Genomic DNA, 23,427 nt, shown 5'->3' with positions numbered 1-23,427 from the left:
CTTAATAAGGGAAATTTGAAGTGCAGGTGCACTTCTGAACATGCACACACATCACCATCCTGCTAGCATTTTCAGACTATGGTAAATCTCAATGAAAAAAGATGCCTCTCATACAGACCACATATGATCCATGTGATGGCACCAAAGTGCAGTGCATGTGATCTAATTCATGTGATGGGTGAGGTGGGGACAACCACACAGGTGGTCTGTAGTGCCAAGTGGGGTCACCACTTGTGTATGTGAGAAAAGGGCCAGGCCTCCGTAGCCTCAAGAAAGCTTCCCGCCGCTTCCTCATGCGGTCACAATCTCCTTGAAGCTTCCTCCATTGACCACGGAGGGTGTGAATGACGTCGAGCCAAATGCTCCTAATGGACTCAATAGGCGGAGTATGGGTACCCTCGATGGCCTCGCTGCATCTAGCACGCCAAATGTGCAATGTTGCTGCAAATCTCCCATCTCTTGTATGAGCCTCGTCGCCAGTGATCTGTAGGTGGGGTTGTGACTGGTACTACCAAGATACTATGGTGAGAGACCTGAAGGGCCAGCCCACTCCCAGCCTCTGTGGCCCAAGTGATAGTGCCCCATGTAATGATCCGGGTCAAGTCCCTGTCCATAGTGAAGATTCAAAGAATCTGCTGCCAGCTCTATTGAGCAATCCCAAAGACAGTGTCTCTGAGACTCCTGAGGGTGGCCACACCGTGGGCAAGCTGTTGGCCTACCTCCAACTGCCAACCGCCAAGCTCCTGTGTGCCATCAGCCAAAGAAAGAGGGTGATCTTTCTAGGCCGGAAACTGTCCCATAGCCGCTTCCAAAATCCGAGAGGAAATGCGGCCCTATGTGACTGCCAATGTGCTGCTACTGCCGGGGTGCCATCAATCTCTGGCATCTGGATCCTATGGCCGAGCCGCGCAACATATGCAAAGAAGGGGGCATCTAGAATCTCCTCCCGATCAGCGGGGTCTTGTGGAGAACTTACCGATTATTCTCATCGAGCTGTGCTCTAAGATGCAACTTGCATTTGGTCGCTCCACTCCCTCGTTCGCTTTGCCGGCGTCCCTCACCGCGGTGCTCATACACCAAGAAGAAGGCTGATTCTCCCACTCTCAAGCACTTCCATTATGTATGAAAAATCCATTACAATGACTCAAAAGTCACTTACATACTTAGTCCACTCCCTCGTTCACCACCCGTCGGACACTTCTTAAAAGTATCAAAAATTGACTTGGCTTTATAATCGCAGCCTTACAAATGAACTCCATGGACTTATCATCAAAGACTCTTGCCAAAAACCTTTAACTTACGCTATTACAAAATACTAGGATGGAATTTATAATATTGGGCTCCAAAATGTGTTAACATGTCCTCCTTGTTGTAGGTTCTGTCCTCCGAAAGTTGATTGGCTTGAGCTTTTGTCCTCCCACAAGCTTCCGAAGACATCCTTCTGCTTTTGTATATTTTTGGTGTATTGGCAGAAATAATAATGAGTCCAAAAATGAGTGTAAAATATGTCCTCAAATGTGACAAGGTAATGAGGTGACATGTAGGGAGGGATTCACCGGGCCCTGTGTGGAGGTAAAAGTTGAGGTTGGTGGGGTCATCCCTTTCATAGCTTTCTTTTGGATGGTTGATGAGAGGTACTAGAAGCTTAAGAATCTGCATGTAGCAATCATGTGTGCGTCTGGGAGATATACTTCCATTGCTCTCAACAATCATGTATTCCATGTGGTACTTCAGCTCTAAGGTGGTGTCAAATTTTGCTTGCTCAAAGAAAGGGAAGTTAAAACTGATATGCATATTTTGCCTCCTAAGAGCACTTGATTCTTTCCAGTTTCACCTTTTAATTGGGAAGCATGTGGGTTCCGTTCTTACTTATCTCGGTACACACATAATGATTGTAGTAGTCTTTCATTCGAAGATACTTTGTCCTCTAGTCTGGTTGTTCATTCAAAAGCTCAACATTTGGTAATCTCCTCTCGTTTGTTCTGGATGCTCTTTCTTCCATGTGCGAAAACTTCGCCTGACCATCGCTGTGACTATCCTTCTTTTGCATTCTTTTTTAATGTTTCACGTGCCTTGGCTTCCAAGCGTGTAAGCACATTCAAAGATACCATGGACAATTCGGAGAGTGATGACTCCTCCTATAGTAGTCGCCCGCTAGTTTTTCTTCATGTATGGTTTCGGTTTATGCAACTATGTTTCTTTTTCAAGCCTCATGTGGCTACCATCATGTATGGACAAGTTCTTGGATATAAGATGAAATTTTTCTTCTTCTTTATGTATATGTTTTTATTCAGGCGTTATGTGGCTACGATCATGTAAGGATAAATTTTTGGATATAAAATGTAAGTTCTCATCTTCTTTAATCAATATTGGAAGTGTGTTCACAAATCTTTTTGTGCATATCTATCTTTAATTTAAGTTTCTATGTTGAAATCTTTGCTGATCTTGATTCGTCTATGTACAAGTAGGCAAAACCTTAAACCAGAGAGCTGCCTGTACAGAAAATGCAGCTCTACAAGTGCAGAAAATGCAGCTGTACATTTGCACAGGCAGTTCTCTGGATTTTTTTTTTTAAATTTCAGAGCGCGTCTATAAGCACGTCTATTATGCAGTATAGATGCGCTTATAGACGCACATATAGATACGCTTATAGCCTCTATTATAGATGTGTCGGTAGACGCGATTTTAGACGCGCTTATAAACACGCTCGTAACATTTTAAACCACGTTACGTGTCTATAAACTTGTCTACGGTTGCTTTTCTTTGTAGTGAATACACACGCACATACACACACACACACACACACATATTTCTTTATAATATATATATATATATATGTGTGTGTGTATGTGCATGTGCATGTGCATGTGCATGGATGTGTGTTTTTATATCAAATATTCTTATTTTTTATAATAATTAAATATTTACTATAGAAAGATATATATATTTATACTACACACACACACACACACACACACATGCACACACACTCGCGCGCATGCACACACACATACACACACACAGACACACACGCATATAAATATACACATATATGAAAACAAATACATAAATAAATAAACAAATTTATTATAATAAAAGATACACACACATACACACACTATATGTATGTATATATATATATATATATATATATTTGTGTACATGTATGTATGTATGTATGTATGTATATATACATGTAAATATATATATAAATAAATAAACTAATACATATAAATATAATGTAAATAAATATATGTTTATATAATAAATATTTGATTACTATAAAGAAATAAATATATTTAATATAATAAATATATAGTAAATATAAATTTATATATTTATTATGTATGCAAATATGAATTACATAAAGAGAAATTTTAATATGACAACATATATTTATTATGTATGTATATATAATAATAATAATAATAATAATAATATATATATATATATATATGCTTGGCACCGCCAAGAGTAGGTCGAGAGACTAATGGTGGAGAAAAATAGAATTTTGTTTCTTTGTTTATTTTTTTTAAAGGTTTTTGAATATGTTGATGCACCACAAGAGAAAAAGGAACCCCCAGGTTCGTCGTAGAAGGTTAGGCATGCATATGGGTTTGACATGCATACATACTATGACATAAATAAAGTTTGATGATAGAGAGAGTTGGGTGTGATGAAAAGGGAAAAAGAATTGTGTTTATATAACATGATGTTTTTATGATAATTGTGTTTATATAACATGATGTGATGAAAATGGAAAAATAATTATATTCATACGTTTCCCCTTTTAAGAGTGGGCCAGACCCATGTCCTATGTGCATGTGTCATAGGCACTAATACATGTAAATAAGGATTTACACCATTCAATAATTGATCTGCCCAAAGGTTGGCGGGTCTCGGCCACTCGTGGGTTTAAAAACCTAGCCATGATGGGTAACATGTTAGCATTTTGTGTCTCGAGAATTGAAATCAATGCAAAGGTGCATGTCGATCTCCACACAGGTCTTGAAAATTGCATGCTGATCTTCGTGCTCAAAATGTGAACCTGTTGAAATTTGAAGTGATCTCCGGCTTTGAAATTCACTCTCACGGTTATTTCTCGGGTAAGAGACAATTAATTAAAGAGCGGTGAGCCTAAAAAGTGCCCCAAAACCTTATGATGGACGTTGCTCGAACGTGGCACCGACCATATATATATATATTCTATATGTCTTGCACCGATCATATATATTACATATATCGTATGGCTGTTAAAAAAACCTGATGGGTATACGATATATTACATATATCGTATGGCTGTTAAAAAAACCTGATGGATAACGAACGGTATGGCAATTTCGTCTCCGCGCCTTGAAAATTGAAGTTTGGATCTGAATTCCTAAGAGTGGCGCTGCAGATAATATATAGCCTGGTAAAGCCACCGCTCTCAGAAGATAAAGGCGAGAGAGAGAGAGAGAGAGAGAGAGAGAGAGAGAGAGCTGCAGATAACTCTCTAAGAAGATAAAGGCGAGAGAGAGAGAGAGAGATAGCTAGGTTTTAGGGACCGATCCTGCAGCTGGTTGCTGTAGCCTCTGATCATGCAAGTAGAGCCATTAATGGACACCATTCACGATTTTTGTGAAATGTAAAAACCATTGCATTGCATTGCAGCAGCAAGGTTCTGACGAGTTACAGCAACACTAATTCGCAGCAACTTCCTCCTCGTAACTATTTAATTCTAATTAACAGTTCGATGATTTAATGATTATTGTTTTATTATTCTATTGAGTTTATTAATCGGGATGTTGCTGCAGGAAGCGTGGCGTCGATGGAGCCTGGAACCAGCACTGCCGCCAGCAGGCGTGACGTGGTGGTGGAAACGTCATCGCCCTACCCTATTCGCGTCATCGACGTGGCTGCTACTGTGGACGTCAGCGCCCGCGGAATCTGCTTCAAGGAGCCTGACAACTGGGATTTCCACACCATATCCCACACTTGGATGCAGAAGGTCCGGGATTTCTCAAGGCAGATCGGAAACCAGGTCGCTGCTGCAGGAGCAGGGAGCTCAAGGACAGCTTACTACAATGAGGCTTTCAAAGCCGCAGACTTCAGTGATAGCCCGTGCTACCAAGATTTGAAACATCTCTTCAGGGTGCTGCAGGATGAAGAAGGCGTGGAATGCGCATGGTTTGATGCAGTGTGCATCGACCAGACCAGCCCGACGGAGAAGGAGAGGGAGATTCCCCGCATGGGGAGCTATTACTCAGAAAGCAAAGGTTGCTTTGTACTCCCACACGGCATTGGGCAACACCACATGAAGTTCTGGGGTGCATCTGATCATGCAGGGCGACCAACCATGCCGCGCTGGTTCAGCCGCGCATGGACAGTACAGGAATGTGCGCTTCCCAAGAAGCTCACGTTTGTGCTCTCCCTCAGTCTTGAGGAGCGGGAGCAACTCAATCACTTCCTGGAGTTCAGTCAGAGGAACAGGCTGCGTATAAACAGCCGTGTATCAGATGAAGATGAGGTCATCCTTGAGGTAGGCGAAAGACGTCCACGCGCAAGACGCACCATAGTGGCAATGCGTCCGGCTGAGGAGGATTTGCACTTCAGCAAACCTGGAAGGGGATTCTGCAGATGCCTGCTAGAACCTTTGATGGTGGTGTATGCACAAGCGAGTTATGCACTCTTTAGGATGTACTACGAAGACAACATAGCCACTAATTCACGCATTCTGCCTGATCGCATTCCAACTATGGGTATCCCAAATGTGATGTGTGAAGACTGTCGCTCCTTCCCACTTGCGAGAGAAGCCAGCAGCAACCAGCTTATATTCATGGATCGTCAAGCTTACATACATGTGGCTTCATTTTTTGCTGCAGCAACGGCACCGCTGCTTTATCCGAGTCTAGTGTGTAGAACCTCACAAATTGCTGCAGCAAATGCACCGCTGCTTCATCTGAGTCCACTGTACTGTAGAACCTCACAAATTGCTTGCATGGATGATCTGAACTGTCAAGAGCCATTAATGACAGGACAGTGTATATCTTGCCCTATGCTTGTTGCACACCTTGTTACTGCCCGTCAATGTGATCACCCAGAAGACAGGATTCTCAGCATACTCGGGCTACTGGGGTCTAAGCAGCTGATGCCTGTCAATATAATTAAGGACAACCTGGATGACCAAATTCTAGAAGTTTGCAAGAGGAATCCCCACTTGGTGGTCCAGCTTTGTGCCATGAGCTTCTTTGGCTATGAGAAGCCTGGGATGTCGTGGGCTCCCCGGCTCCTCAAGCATCATCGTGGCGATCTATTCTTCACTCGAACGATGATCGGGGAATGGGAGGATTATCCAGGTGATTAACTGACCTTAAACATTCTCATCATGATCCACACATCAAGTTCTAGATAGGTACTTGCCATATGGGCCCTGGTCTAGACTTGTAAGTGCTTCAAGAAACCTATTTTTATGGCTCCATGTTAGACGTAGGAGTGCTTATTGTTTGAGGTGTCATATTTTTGTCAAGTGTCATAGTTTAATATATGTGTATGGATGATAGGTCCCATCATCAAAACCAATGTGCACGTTGTCAACGTGTGCCCTCAACATATTGAATTGTCAACGTGCATCACCAACTCTATGGCTGATATCGAGGGCCGATCTGGCGAATTTGAACTTCACATCACATTCGAATCTGGCGTGGAAGCAATGTTTCAGGAATTTCGCAATAATTACCAGTACTTTACATGGAGGGACTATAGCTTTGACATGCCTGATGCTATGCAACCTCATTATGCCAACCTATGTACTGTTGTGACTTGCCCATCTGGTTTGTCTCAAAACTCACTAGGGTGTCTTGGACTCCCTATCGAGAATTATAAGAAAGAGGAACGGCAGCACATAAAATTAAAGCTTTGGTGGATCCTTCTAGGTGATGCCTTTTATGTACATGAACCATATAAGGTTGCGATGGCTTGTATAGAGGCTCAAGGTACAGACACATGTGTTGTCCTCCACAAAGTTGGTCTCTATTTCTTTCCCTTAGGTCTTGCTAGTGAAATCTTCAATGAAACCATCCTCTCCTCTTGTTTTATAGGCGGTATGGGGAAGCGTTTCTTGAAGTTAATAGGACATTGAGATTCTAGAGGATGGATTTTCTAGTGCTATGATGAATTTGAAGATTGTATTCAATAAATTGGGATTGTCACAATTCATATTGGATTTTTTTCATTTTTCTAAAAAACTGGATCTCGTTTAGCGCTAGAAACAAGAACTTAGCACTGCCACTGTTTTTGGGACCAACTTGTCTCATTTTTTGTAGTTTTATAGTAAACTATATATCTCGACTTGTGCATCCGTTTTGGGCAGGGTTATGTAGAGGGACTTTTGTCGATATAGAGTGAAAAACCCGCACCTTGAGCTTGAGTTTTGAATCTCGCAAAGCCATTTTTAAAGAAATACCCCACCTCGAGCATAAATACAAAGCTATCTATGAACCTATAGATTTCCGAAAGGAGGACCGGATGGCAGAAGTCTAGTAATGGGTGCCCGAGCATGTGAATAGGCTTTTAAGAAGCAAGAAAATACATTAAAAATTTGTTTTTTCTTTTGATTTTCCCTCATGTCACCAATCTACGCTGTGCACCGACTAGGCCACTGGATAACCCACTTGAGATTACCCAAAAAGTAATCTAGGCCCGCCACTGCCCGCATGGCTTGGATTTTCGTGCCCCTGTTGATCCCAAGTACACTCCATGGGCAGTGGGAGATAGTGCTGAAGGTCGTCCCCTGTGTGCTCATCTCCTCCGATACTAGTAGTACCTGTTGGAACTGGGGTCTCAACAGCCTCATGCAGGAAAAAATGACGTACGTTTAGACATACAATTCTTCTTTAGTTCTTTAGATTGCACTTACTTGCTTCTTTAGATTGCACTTACTTGCTATGTATAGATTCAATTTTTGCTTTAAATAACTATGCCTAAGTGTCACCAAATGCGCCATTGGGGTAGTGTAACCATGCTAGGTGGCATATGGATGACCAAAATTATTTTCCTACAATTGGTTTGTGGTAATATATGTTAGAAAATGAGAATGATCTAAGTATATTAGCATGAAAACATTGAGAAGATTAACGCTTGTTTTACTTACAAAACGAATGAGGAATCTCCTCAAACCACCACAACCAAGGCATGATCGTATCCCTCTCTGCAACTGCTCCTCTGTGGCCCGCTATTGTGTGGGAAAGGTCACCCCATGCCAAACCTCATCTCTAACATGGTGCCAAGCAAGCTCGGCCCAATGGTCTTCCTGCACTTTTTTAAAAGATTGTTACAAAGTGTACATACAATTCATCTTATGAAAACTCTATTGTTTCAAAGATACATTTCTAGCATATAATTATTCAACTTAAGAAAGTTGTGCTATAACTAAGCATTCTTTACATAAATCCAAGAAATATATAATGAACGTGGAGTGACTGACTAAACATTTCTTACGTAAACGAAATGAATTACACATGCTAGTCACTTGAGACTTATTCCTTTCATTAACTTGTCATAATTCTTCTTGTGAATATCTCTCAATCTAAATTTGCAGAATGGTAGTGACTCAAATGCGTATGTGCATACTCCTCCATTACTCTTTGTGGGCGAACATCATAGTGTTTGTCCATCATATCCAATAGTGTCGGAGCTAAAGAATTTGAGTAGCGACGAGACCAGTTGTCGCGACAGCTAGCGTGTTTTGATGCTAGGAGAGTGTGCGTATGCACACAGTGTAGAGGACCAGTGTAGAGGACTAAAGAGACATAGAGGATTTGTGTTGAGAGCGATATGGATTGCATAAAATTTCTTAGAGGTGAACGCACGTGATACACAAAATTTCATAGAGGTGAAACCCCCGAGGAGTCCCCCCCCCCGGCGGCTCACATGCATGCATTGTTGGTGTGAGGGGAGAGAGAGAGAGAGAGAGAGAGAGAGAGAGAGAGAGCCATTGGCTAGTGCATGCATGCATGTGTGTGTGTGTGTGTGTGTGAGAGAGAGAGAGAGAGAGAGAGAGAGAGAGAGAGTCATTCGCATTGTATGTGAGTGAAAGAGAGAAAGAAAGATATGTTAATCACCTTAAAAGACCCGTAAGGCCTATGAGACCAAAAGATTACATCATAGTCCATGTTATATATCTCCATGGAACAAAAAGAAAATACAATTGACTAATGAAGAAACAAAAACTACCAAGAAAATACATCATGATCATGGCTACTATAATCATCCACTTAGGGTGGGTGGAGGGCCATCTAAAATATCTACCATGGGTGATACAAGTAGAGGGTGTTGAAAAGCCAACGCTTCGTCCTCGGCTCCTAAAAATGAGCTTAGAAGTGTGTCTCTAACAAGGCTAAAGCTGCATACCCTCGTGTCAGTCTAGCCTCTGCTACTAGGCACATGGTGAAGATTGGGCCAGTGAAAATGACCCCTAGGTAAGTGTAGGAAGAGACAATATCTAGTAGGACACCCATGTATATGAAACTCTCTCTAGTAGCTGTGCGGGGAGAGGTGTTGAAGATCATGACATTGGTTTTCCCAAGGTGAGAAGCCTCGATGCAGGTAAAATTACTATAATGCATCCAAGTGTCTCTGGAGTCCCTCCACTGAGTCAAAGACAAGGAAAATATTGTTAGCATAAACAAATACCTCCTAGAGCTTGAACCCGCCCAATGACAAACTCGTAAAGAGAAATAAACACATATATGTTGGTACCCCTAGAGTCTGCAGAGGCAGTGAAGAAGGCGGTCCTTAAAATCTACAAAGTAGCTGTAAACCCGATGGTGCTGTGCCTTGGCCGCCTCAATGGTGGCCCGGAGCGTGAAGATGTGATTAAGGGTGGATAAAGTCCTCCACAATAAATAAACATATTTAGTATAATAAAAGATATACACACATACACATACACACACACATACACTATATACACATACACATACACATACACATACACTATATATATATATATATATATATATATATATATGTATGTATGTATATATATATATATATATATATATATATATATATGTATGTATGTATGTATGTATGTATGTATGTATGTATGTATGTATGTATATATATATATATATATATATATATGTATGTATATATATATATATGTAACACACATTGACATATACAAGATAGATTTCTCCCAAAAACCTCTAAGAAAGAGCATAATTGGAAAATAAATAAACTAATACATATATATACATACAAATATAATGTAAATAAATATATGTATACATAATAAGTATTTATTTACTATAAATATATAAACATATTTAATATAATAAATGTATAGTAAATATAAACTTATATATTAACAGTAAAATTTAATATAATACTATGTGTTTAATATGTACTGAAAATATATCTAATATATAATAGATATTTTTATAGCAGATTTATAATAATTTTATAATTTTATATTATATATTAAATATGTATATGTTTATATAGTTATTATAATATATATATATATATTTATCATAGAACGAGCATAATGCGTTTAAATTACAATAAATCTAATATGAGAGAGAGAGAGAGAGAGAGAGAGAGAGAGAGAAAGTGAGAGAGAAAGAGAGAGTATATATGTTTATTATATAAATATACATATATTTATATAGTAAATATAAATTAATGTATCGTAAATATGTACATTTATATTTATTATAAAAATATATATATAAAGAATGTACGTGTGTGTGTGTGTGTGTGTGTGTGTGTGTGTGTGTGTGTGTGTGTGTGTATATAGGCTTGGCACTTCCAAGACTAGGTCCAGACAAATCGCAAGAGAAAAATAGTATTTTGTTTCTTTGTTTATTTTTTCAAGGTTTTCAAATACGTTGATGTACAACAGGAGAAAAAGAAACCTTCAGGTTTGTCATAAAAGGTTAGGAATGCATATGGGTTTGACATGCATACATACTACAACATAAACAAAGTTTGATGATAGACAGATTTTGGTGTGCTGAAAAGGGAAAAACAATTGTGTTTATATAACATGATGTGATGAAAATGGAAAAATAATCATATTCATACATTTTGCCTTTTAAGAGTGAGCTAGCCCCATGTCCTATGTGCATGTGCATGTGTCATAGACACTAACACATGTGAACAACGGTTTAGACCATTCAATAATTGACATGCCCGAAGTTTGATCTAAGTGGATTAGACCCGTCCGTAAAGCGGGTCTGGGCCACTCGTGGGTTTAAAAACCTACCCATGATGGGTAAGATGTTAGCATTTTTGTCTTCCAAGAGATTTGTCCCATCCAAGGGTGCATCTCCATCTCCCTACCTAGAAAATTGAAATCGATGCAAAGGTGCATGTCGATCTCCACAACACAGGTCTTGAAAATTACATGACGATCTGGTTGGAAACATGGATTCTCCCGAAGGTCACCCATCCTAGTTATGTGCCTGCATAAGCGCGCTTAACTGAGGTGTTCCACAAATTGGTCCAGCCATACAAACCCCAAAACCTTAAGGCATTAGGTGACCTCCAGTAATCCAATTTGTAGAAACCTCAACTTACCAAGATTCAAACCCAATCTCACCACGTGAGCTGGTTCTCTCTAAAAGTGTGAATTGCATCTCCAAAACCCTCCCTCAAGCCACACTTTGGTTAAGGTCTTAGCTTCCAACATCACAACATGGGCTCTGATACCAATTGTTGGAATTAGGGTTAGGGTTGCAACAATGCACACACACAAGATAGAGAAGCTTGAGAGCACAAAAACTCACTAGATTAGAATGAACAACTGTGTGCTAGATACAAAAGATAAGTACACACCCATAATGAGTAGATAAGAGGGTGTACATGCGCATGGGGGAAAAAACCTCCTAGTGAGGGAAAAAGTGCGCCCGCGGTCCTAAGGGTGTTCACACACATCACTACCGTATAATGCTACAAATCCTGGTATCAGAGTAATCCTACCATATAATGCTCTGCTGATACTAGTGTTGGAGATGTAATCCACACTTCTAGAGATAACCAGCTCATGTAGTGAGACTGGGTTTGAATCTCGAAAAGTTGAAGTTTCTACAAATTGGATTACTAGAGGTCATACACCTTAAGGTTTTGGTTTGGATGGCTAGAGTGACTTTTGGAACATCTCAATTCAACGCGCTTGCGCAGGAACACAATTGGGATGGGTGACCTCCCGGGAAGTGGGAGGATCCATGTTTCCAACATGGTATCAAAGCTAGCTTCCTTGACACTTCATCTAGTAGTCTGCCTCCCTCCTCACACGACCTTGTTTTTCTGTGTCCGATTGAGATACTCTTTTAGAAGAAGAAGGTATATACTGTAGTGTGCTGTATACAAAGTATACTTAATTTTTGGGGTTCGCAGTGTGATTCGGGTGCGTTTCGGAAATGTTTTGGACATCGCAAGGTTTCTGCATACGTTTTGAAGAGGTATCATTTTGGATTGGTTCTGCTTGATTTTGGGTGTTTGGGTTGTGTAGCGGCAAAGATTTGGTGTGCAACAGCATCTACAGTGTCTTTAACAACATCGACCATTATACTTTTGCCAGTAACATTGTATTCTCTACTCTGTGTTATTCTTCATACACTTTGCAGGTGATTCAAGTAGTTGGCAGTCATCCACGGTTGCATTCAATGAATACTAAGTACTTGCAGTGTATTGAAAGATTTTGCATTTGGTAGAAAGTCATGGGCTGGCAATAGAGATGTATTCAACATGTTGTCTCTCTTGAGGACAAACGTGATGGGACTAACTACCCATTGCGGTCCTATATGATGAGGCATATATTGGTTGATAAAGGCCTTTGGAATGTGGTTAGTGGTAGAAAGTGAAACTCATCCTGTTTCATAAGTACCAGTGCAACTAGGTGCTGCAAGTACATTTAAGCTAGAATCTGATATAGATGTGGCTCCCCCACATGCACCACCAGTATCTCTACCTGCTGGGTCAAATGAGATGGGATAGAAGAGATGCAGAGGTACAAGCACATGCATTGCTTGTACTTTCTTTGAAGCAAAACATTATTCCTCATATTCGGTCATGTAAGACTTCAAAACAGGCATGGGATGCACTTGTCGAATTATACCAAGTGTGCAATAATGAAGCACGTCTTGCATATCTATTTTTGCAAAACAGTTGGAGTTTGAGCACATAAATGAGGGAGACTCAATGGATAGCTTCTTGAGTAAGATCAAAGATTTTAAGAGAATCCTGCTAGTGTGGATGAGAGATATCCTGATAGTACATTGGTGCCCACAGTTCTCAATGCATTGCTGGATTCTTATCAAAGTTGTGCCTCGATCCAAATGTCCTTACATTTGATCAGAAAGGAAAATGTAAAGCTTCTTTGCATGGTGGCTATAAACCAAAATCAGAATCCTCAGGTAAGGATGTAGAGAAAGAAGGTGATAAGCCTTAAAAAAGGAAAAGTGTAACTATTGCACTCAACTAGGGCACTACATAAATGAGTGCAAGAAAAGTCTAGAGAAGGAAAAAAAGAAAGAATTGGGCATAGTTGTGGCTAATGCATCTGCACCAAGTGCAAAGAAGAAGGAATCTGCAAGTTTTGCTCCACATACATCCACATCCACATTCCATATCTACATCCATTTCCACATACATCTTTCCTTTCACATACATCCTTCACATACATCTACATCATTTCTTTTATATTCATATAACTACGTCCATTCTTTCACAAACATACATCTCCATCTATTCCTCGTTCATTTTCATCTATTTGATTCGTTTCACATCCTCGTATCTATTTATAGAATACAAGAGAATTCTTATTTTTGATATAAAATTTCTTTACGTATCTATTTATGCATAAATTTCATTTTAAGGAGAATAACACTTTCGAAATAAAAATCAATCTTTTATGCATCTTCCTATGCATAACTTTATTTAAATGAGAATGACACTTTTGAATTATAATTCAATCTTTTATATATCTTCTCATGCATAAATCAAAATTGATGAAAATAACTCTTTTGAACTAAAAATAGATTTCTTTATGCATCTTTCTATGCATAAAATCAAAATTGATGAGAATAACACTTTTGGATTAAAATAAATTCTTTATGCATCTTTCCATTCATAAATCCAATTTAGTAGGAATTACACTTTTAGAATAAAAGAATTTCTCTTATGCATCTAATTTAGGCATAAAATCATTTATGATGAAAATCACACTTTTAATATAAAAATATCTTTTATACACCCGTTTATGCATAAAAATCAAATATGATAAAAGTAACACTTTTACAATAAAATAATAATCTTTTATGCATACCTCTATGCATGAAAATCAAATATGATAAAAGTAACACTTTTACAATAAAATAATAATCTTTTATGCATACCTCTATGCATGAAAATCAAATATGATAAAAGTAACACTTTTACAATAAAATAATAATCTTTTATGCATACCTCTATGCATGAAAATAAAATATGATAAAAGTAACACTTTTATAATAAAATAATAATCTTTTGTGCATACTTTTATGCATGAAAATCAAATATGATGAAAGTAATACTTTTATAATAATACTAATTTTCTTTTATACAAATAATCAAAATGCATCTTCTATGCATGAAAATGATACTTTAGAATATAGAAACCATAAGGATTACTCTTTTAGAATAATAAAATATGAAATTTATTTCACTAATTTTCAAAAATTTCGCCATAACCTCCTTTGTATGGCTGACCATTTTTCAAATTTTAAGTCTCTAAAATTAATTAAAAATGCACCAAGAGTATTGAAATTATTCTAAAGTAAACATGTTTCTACTTATTTAAGACAAACATTATAAAAAACTTGACTTTAATCATTAACCAATTGCCTAGGATAGAGAATGGTTGGATTTACTAGAGAAGAGAGAGGAATGCCTTTTGCAATGAGGCATAACATCATTTAGAGAAGACAAAAATCATAAAAAACCATAAAAACCATAAAAGAATGGAAAAGAGAAGAATCTCCAACTTACATTGATAATTTAAGAGCTTTCCTTTGGCTTGATGGTTTGAGGGTTCTACTCTTGTTTGGAAACAAGAGTGGCCACCAATCTTTTGGAAGAGGGAAGGTAAAAAACTAATGAATTATGAGTAAAATTCATTGTTTTTCGCACTTGGGAGAGGCAGGGTAACAGTGCAAAAACATTATTGAGTTTCAACAAAGGGGAGGGCTTCTATTTATAGGAAAAAGTGAGCCTCTAACCAAGCAAACTGATTCTAGAATTTTCCAGATCAGTTTGGTCAAATTTTGACCATTTTTAGGTCAGTTGAAACAGGAGAGAGGAGAGATGAAAATATCTCATTATTTGGGAGTTTAAAACTCATTGAAGCATGTGAAATAGGCGCCCTCTTCATGAGAGGAATTCCCCCATGCAGAGGTGTCAAAAATGCATCATTACTTCTAAATATCTCCCTTTTTTAACTATTAACCTTGTCCTTAGTCAACTCTTCATCTTATGTGAGTATTTACTCATTTTGGAGAGATTTTTCTTTTATTTCTTCATTTATCTCCTCCCTACATTTGGATGAATCTTATTGGTCCATAGGAATCTTAATTTAAAATTTCAAAAAAATCTTCATCCCCAGGATAATGCCTCTTGAACAGATTATACTTAATTTCTAATGCACTTTGTAGAAATCTTTTTGAACTTCTGTTTCAGGGGAACTTATTTTAATAAGATGAGGTATTTTTCTATCCAAAAATATTTAAAATCTGAATATTCTCTTTCTAGAATATTTTCTCTCTCTAGGCCAAAACTGGTAGAAACAAGATCTTTTATATTTCTGAAGAGGGATTTGATTACAGGGGAAGATACTGGATATCCTCAGAGGCTGGGGAGGAATCTTACATTCTATCCCACTTAAAAAACTCAAGATGTCCTCATCTTGCGGGTGGAGTATGATCTTTTTCATCTTCTTCTTCTTCTTCAATCACTTCCAGCGTTACTGCCTTGGAAGTGGATGGCCGATTTGGGAACAACTCTCTTTGACTTCCCCTATTCTGAGTTGGAGGTCTTGCATTACTTTGGGTTGAAACTGTAGGTTGGATAGAGGGTCTACCTCTGGGATTCCCCTGATTTTGGCGGATAGAACCGTGATTACTCTCGAAGGAAGGGGCCAGAGTCTGGAATCTTGATCCCTGATTTCCCTGCACTAAAAACCTTGATCCAAAAGAAATTGGGCAATCCATACTGCGATGTCCAAATCCTTGATAGTTATAGCATTTCACTCTCTTGTTCAAGGGTGGAACTTCTGAAGTTGAAATCCAGGGAATTGAGTCTCGGGAAAAGGACATTTCTTCCCTTCTGGAACTTCCCATATCCTGGGTTTGACCCTGATATCTCTTAGGCGGAGGAAGGTTGGAATCACCTTCTGGGAATAAAAACCTTTGAAAGGTGATGATGCTGGCTTTGGCGGGACTTTGACATCAAAGGCTTTGGCGAAATCCTTCGCCATTCTTATTGCTTCGACCATTGAGATAGGTTTTGCATTCTTGACTAAAGTATTCAATGGCTCGTTCATTCCCCGAATGAACCTAGCCATTAGGTGCTCTTCATCCAATTGAGGGGAATATTTAAGGAGAAGGGCAAAAGCCTGATGGTACTCTTCAATTGTTCGGCTTTCCTGCTTTAGTTCCAAGGACTCATTCATCTTAATTTCAAGAAAGCATGGGGGACAAAACCTCTTTCTGAGGTAAGTCTTGAGATCCGTCCAGGTTTGTGTATTTCGATCGAGACGGTTTGTCTCGCAGTGGTTTCTCCATGCCACTCTAGGTGTCTGCACTATCTTTGGCCTTGCAAGAGCCATTTTGCTCTTCTCATTGTACCCGGTGACATCGAAGTATTCTTCCATTGATTCGATCCGCTTCTCCACACTCTCGCCCAAGTTTTCTTCTTCAACCTTGAAAGGTCCAGGCTGTGAACTATGAAGAGTTTTACGAACATCTAGGTCGAGCTCTTCTTCATCGAGTTGGGGGTTAACATTTCTACCACGACGACCTCGATCCATGTTCCTATCTATACAAAAATTCCTGTTAAGTTTATGATTCAATCCAATTTTTTGATTCAACTGATTCTGGGGTTCTTTAAATAGGTCGGCTCCCCATATAATCATGGGGTAAAGATACTCATATAGAACGCATTATCAAATAACAATTCATTCAGAATATCTCATTTATATCTTTAACACCATCGGACTAAATTTTTCCATCTGAACAGCCCTCCATGGGGATTTCATTTTTTTTTTTAGATTTTTAATTTATCAACCCTTAACTTGATTCACTGATCAAAAGTTAACAGTAATAATCTGCCAGCACAATCCACTAATCTCATAGTGATTGGCTGAAGTCATTAACATCATTCCAGTTAAGAACATCATCACAAGGACTCGTCCCATTCATCCTCGTTATGGTTTCGCTCATCTTATTACATTTCAACCAAATTTCACGGATCATCATTTTTCAATCAGAATCCAAATCAACTCATCAGTTCTTAGCCAAAATTTAAAAATCATATCAACCACATTTGAATTCATCATCTGGATAGCATTAATGCTTATAATTTCAAGTCTTAGATTTACTCGTATATACTGCCAGTAAAGAGCTGCAGTTATACCCTCGATATATACGGGTAGTCATGGTTCTTGGAACTATAAGGTAAATACCATCATGTCTAGGCCTCAAGCAAGTCGGGGATTCCATACAATTGTGGTACTTCCATCTGAAGACCCAATTATCGATTTACGAATTTCAGTTTGAATATCAAATTGTATGAATTTTATCACACAATTACAACCTTTTAGTGCAAACTTCAACCCTTGGATATTCCCCAAATGAAGTGGGAATGCATTAGTATGGATTTTGTCACAAGTCTCCCCACTGTTCAAGGAGGATATGACTCCACTCTGGTAGTAGTAGACTTACTTACCAAAGTAGCTCACCTTATACTAGCAAAGAAGACCTTCAAAGCTTCTGATGTTGCTCGAATATTCATCGAGGAAGTCCTCAAACTTCATGGTCTCCCAAAAAGGATAGTAAGTGATTGGGATTCTGACTTCACTTCAAAGTTCTGGCAGTCCTCATTTCAAGCCCTGGGAACTCAACTTTGCTTTCGCACAGCTTATCATCTAGAGACCGATGGCCAAACTGAGAGAGTCAATCAAGTAATTGAAGACATTCTCAGAGCATACTGTGGATGGGAACCAAGAAGGTGGATGGGAACCAAGAAGGTGGATTCAATACCTTCCTCTGGTAGAATTTACTTACAATACATCTTATCATCATCAAAGCATAGGAATGTCACCGTTCAAAGCACTCTATGGGCAAGAATGCTTGTCTCCTCTAAATTTCTCTGATCCGACCATAAGAGTTGAGGCATCCAAGAAAATGCTTGAAGAGATGGAGGAACAAACCAAGGCAATCCAAAAGGATATTAAAGCTGCCCAAGATCGACAAAAGCATTATGCTGACACCAAGAGGTCTGCAAGGATCTTCAAGGAAGGAGATAGAGTTCTTCTACGAGTGCGACCCAAACGAAGTTCTCTATCACTTGGGAAATATAAGAAATTTAGTCCTAGGTATTGTGGTCCCTATACAGTTATCAAGTGTCTAGGTAAAAGTGCCTATAAACTCCAACTCCCAGCCCATATCAAAGTCCACAATGTATTTCATGTAAGTTTATTAAAACCATATGTACCCAGTCTCGATCATATTCTTGATGATGAACAAGTTGTACTCCCTAGTCAAGGAGTCCTTGAATTACAGCCCAATAGCATCATAGATTCTAGGGAAAGGCAACTCCGAAATAGAACTCTTGTAGAACATCTAGTACAGTGGAAAGATTACCCTGAAGAAGATGCAACTTGGGAAGATCAAGCTACACTCTTAAGGGATTATCCCCAATTCATGACGAGATGAGGACATCTCGATTTCTTTAAGGGGGGAAGGATGTAACATACCCATCTTCACTAATAAAGAAATGTTCATGTAATAGATAAATTTATGAGTTTTTATGGTATAAAAATCAATGATTTCATTAATTAAGTCATTTATACTTAGAATCTTCAAATTTTGAGCCCAAATTTGGAATCTGCGTGCGATTTTACCCTAATATAGGATTTTACAGCATCCAAAATGGACACCGAATCAAGCTTATACGCGAATTTCAGTCATTTTAGTTAAAAAGCGACGACCTTTAAACCTTAATAAATGCACCACCGGGCGTCCGATTGACGAACGGTCTGAACCCCAATGACTAGGAGAACCTCCTTGACAAAAAAAAATTTCACCCCCGGGGTCGGTCCGGCACGCAAATCGAGGCAGACGTCCCAAATTTGAGTACCTCGCCCCAAAATTTGGTCTGTACACACTTACTAGGACGCTCGTACGATGGCTGCCCAAGAACCAAAGGACGACCGCCCACTGTGTGGTCCACACATACCCTAACGTGGACACCGATGCTGCCCTAGACCAGATAAGGTACATGCGTACCACTCCTTTCCTTGGCAACCGGCACCGTACCTTTCCCCTAGACCCATTACAGGAAGGTTGAGGTCTATAGGGGCCCTTTAAGCTGCCATATTATGATTTTAATGACTTTTTGTTAAAATGTTAACTTTCTTTGACTTTAGATACCTTCTTATTCTTCAAATGGCTAGAAGTTTGAATTTCAAAGTTTCCCGCCAAAATTGAATTTAAAATTGAGTGGGCAAAACCATATCATGTGACATATCTATGGAAAGGTCTCAGTGAGTAGATTGTGGATCTCTAATCTCCGATAAATTTTGAGCTCATATGTAGAAGTTATGGATGTCCGAAATTTCAAAAACTTTTCCCTCACTTTTTGGGAATGAAAAGTACAAAAAGGCATCTTCTAGAGAATCTTTTCGACCACCTTTAATCACCCAACATTTTTGTATCATTAGGACTTGTTTGGGGTCTTCTTGGGCCCTTTAATTTGCCCCAAGCCTAATGACAGTCATTAAGGAATGGTGCAATGGAAGAAGGCCATGTGGAGAAAAATGTTGGGTTTCCCTGCCCCTAATATGTAGGGGTCAAACTTGAATCATACGTTTTTTTTTTAAAGAAATTGGGCTGAAAATGCAAAATCTTTCAATAAAATCAGATTTCCCACCTTTTTTTAATAAAGACAGCTCAAACTGGCATAAATGACCCGACCTCAAAAAGTGGGCTAGGGCGAGAAACGCCCCCCCATCATTATCCCTCATTTAAAGCTACTTTTCCCTCTCCCCACTCCCTCTTCCTCTCTCTAAAACTAGCAATTCGGTTTTGAGTCTCTCTCTAACTAAAAGAATCTTTTTTGGCCTCCTCCCTCCCCATTCTGCCTTCCCCTTCTCTCATTAAGTTAGATCTATCTTTCTGTGCCTTCTTGGCTATGGAAAGCTTGGAAAACAGTCCACTTTTTCCCCCATCAAGTCCATCCTCTCTTGCTTGCACACATTCTTCACTCTCCTCTTGCTAGCTTATACACATTCTTGACTCCTCTTGCCAGCTTATATGCTCTGCTAGCATTAGGTTGCAGAGATCTTCTTGGCTATGGAAAGCTTGGAAAACAGTCCTTTTTTCCCCATCAAGTCCATCCTCTCTTGCTTGCACACATTCTTCACTCTCCTCTTGCTAGCTTATACACATTCTTGACTCCTCTTGCCAGCTTATATGCTCTGCTAGCATTAGGTTGCAGAGATCTTCTCACACACCTCCAACTTCATAGCATTTAGCTTAGTCGGTTAGCCAAGCACAATGAGTCGCCGACCTCGTTCAAGGGTGGAGTCCTTTAGCAGCAGCAACGAACAAGACGACACTGGCTTGTGGGTTACAAGCACCTTTGCAAAAGGAATGTGGGTGACGATGCGTCCAAGCACAAGGGGAGCCCACAAAGTCTCTCGCAGATACATAGGGTTAAAGTCACACCATTGGAAGGGTCGCATAGTGGATCTCAAGCAGGGGGCTGACGGAAGCAAGCAGGTGATGATCCAACACGTCTACAAGGCATCGCAACTCTGTGTTGACAATGCCAATCACAAACGCTTTCCTGCAAATTGTAAGTTTTATTTGTGCTTCTTGTTTTATGGGCTGCACTGAGACATGCTAATATCATTTCATGTTACGGAAGCTTGATTTTTTCAAGTGTGTTCTTGTAATGTTCTGTGCAGACATCTTTCCGTCGACATTTGTGGAATGGGAGCCTTTAGAGGCCCTTTCTGGAACCTTTGAGGCGCACCACTTTGAAATCGGCAAGCTACTATATACTGGTTGTTCAACATCAGAGCTTTTAGAGCGCTCAGTTTTCTTCTTTCATGCAGAGTATATTGTACCCACGTCAAGAGATGGTTCTGGGACTCTACGGAGGCTCCCTTCACCAAGTCTCACGGACCATGATTGGCCAAAGCCCGACAATACTTTGGTTGCACTAACCAGACGTCGGATTGAGATTGATGTGTGCAATGCAATGAAGTGCACCTATGGGTCACATCGTGCGACTCTCACGTTCTTCATGCCTTTACATTTGTTTGTGTTTTTGTTCAAGGAGGCTGTTCACCGGACTCCTACAATGTGGATTGCAAAGGGAGGCACAGTAATGAGTGCCTTTTTGCCACCTTCGTGGGATTTGAAGGTTATTCAACATCAGGGTGACAAGATAAAGTGCATGGTGGTGTCGGAGAAGATGGTCGTTCGGTACCAGCTTGGAAAGCAACAACTCTCTATTATCTTTCCTTACAGACGTTGGAAGCTGACTGGAGGCGAATGGCAAGCACTCGATTCGGACATCAACGATGCAGAACAGCTTGATGTACATGTTAGCACGCAAGCTGATGTGTGGGATATCATAGTAAATGCTGATTGGAATATGGCGAACCTAAGGGAGTACTTAGGCCTTAGGTTTGCACTGAAAGGTGACTTTTCATTTGTGATTGATAACACACCTCTACGTAAGAGGAAAGAGGCATCTTACTTTTGTAAAAGCATTCCCTTCCCCAGATGTGTCCATATCAAGCAAGCTATGTAACAGATTTTGAGAGATTAATTCAAAACAATTTTGGCTACTCGCAATTTGCGTTCAATTTTGTGCCCTTTTAAGTTTTGTCGCGTGTTTTTATTTTTTTGGAGGTTTTAAGTGAGTTTTTAAACATAAAAAAAGTTTTAAAGACCTCTTTATAAGTCACTTTTGGCCACTTTGAGTTCATCTCCTCACTCTCGGCATCTTTGCGGTCCCCTCGCCTTCTTCGCTACTCAAGCATGGCCACCCCCGCCCAAGCTCTCCTATCTCAATTGCACAAGCTTGACCTCGGTCACTTGATCGAGAAGCTTGCACCCATCTTTCAGACATCTATTGACATGGAAGGCACCGCCGAACTCCATAATGACGTGTTTGGGGCGTTCACTAGCTACATGGACACATACATGGCTGAATATTGTGTCAACTTTGAAGACGAGGAGGGAACTTGGGTGCCTGTGGATCTTATCAAGCATACCTACAAAGCGGACAAAAATTTCAGGTTCAGGCTTGCAAGATTCCTCAAAGGCCTTAGTAGCGCATATCTAAGGGAGGAGGAAGAAGATAACCTGGTAGGTCTTGGAATGGGCAACATTGGTACAAGTTTTTTGAGGTGGGACATGACTCTTGCCCTCCTGATCTTAGAGGGAACAGAGAAAAGCAAGGGAAAGAGGAAGGCCACTCCTCCAAAGAAAGCCACACCTTATCTCTTGATCAAGGAAGCTGACCCAAAGGAGGAGATTGTCACCCCAGTGCAAGAAGCATCTCTTGCACTTGTGACTCTGGCGGAAGAGCCGCAAGCTGAGGCTGTGAAACGGGACATCGAAGGGGACGATGTCATGGATGAAGTTCCAGAGCTCGAAGTGCGAACTCTACACCCCATCATAGTAGAAGGTGTAGAGTTCTTATTTTTGGATGACATCGCCCATGTCCTTGGGCTGCACCAGGATGAAACTCTCTCAGTCATTGCTATGTACGCGGGCATGCGAGACACACAACAGCCGTCCAAAGATGATGACATCCACATTGACTTCAGTTCCGCAGATGTCACAAAGGTGCTTGCGCTCCCGGAAAATCATGCCTCAATAGAGTCCCTTGTGGCAGACTCTTGTACAAATATCCCAGTGCAAGGATTTCTACGAGAGTGTGCCAGAAACTAGCTTTGCCCCTCACAAGCCGCTTGCCATTTCGGATTCCGTCAGTTTCGGGAGCATCAATATTAGTGATGCAGACCTTGCGGATCATGATGATGCCACTGAGGTAGTACACCCAATTTCTTCCCTTCTTAATTTGTAATTTTTTGAAGTCAACTCATTCTTCTATCTACTTTGTAGACCGCAAGAGAAATGGACTGGTTCGCAAGCCGAAAGGGTG

At 39.8% G+C, this 23,427-nt stretch overlaps 1 protein-coding gene across 1 annotated transcript; it reads left to right on the top strand.

The window, feature by feature from the left end:
- The first annotated feature begins 3,576 nt into the window (after positions 1 to 3,576).
- On the top strand, positions 3,577 to 7,122 carry LOC147619069 (uncharacterized). Its single transcript, XM_086774534.1, has 3 exons — positions 3,577 to 4,706; positions 4,797 to 6,338; positions 6,543 to 7,122. The coding sequence occupies exons 2-3, from the start codon at positions 4,811 to 4,813 to the stop codon at positions 7,118 to 7,120; spliced, it is 2,106 nt and encodes a 701-aa protein (XP_086630660.1). The 5' UTR covers positions 3,577 to 4,706; positions 4,797 to 4,810; the 3' UTR covers positions 7,121 to 7,122.
- The last annotated feature ends 16,305 nt before the right edge of the window (positions 7,123 to 23,427 follow it).

The sequence above is a fragment of the Cibotium barometz genome, chromosome 34 (genome assembly GCF_041138505.1).
Source record: "Cibotium barometz isolate CiBa-2024 chromosome 34, ASM4113850v1, whole genome shotgun sequence".
NCBI classification, from domain to species: Eukaryota; Viridiplantae; Streptophyta; class Polypodiopsida; order Cyatheales; family Cibotiaceae; genus Cibotium; species Cibotium barometz.
Note: the sequence above shows the minus strand (reverse complement) of the source record. Positions and strands in the feature narration are given on the sequence as shown.

Bases quoted from the DNA above. Each gene is read 5' to 3' on its own strand.
- LOC147619069 (XM_086774534.1), top strand. From the start codon at position 4,811: ATGGAGCCTGGAACCAGCACTGCCGCCAGCAGGCGTGACGTGGTGGTG. The intron at 6,339-6,542 runs GTGATTAACTGA...TATGGATGATAG, and splicing joins GGAATGGGAGGATTATCCAG to GTCCCATCATCAAAACCAAT.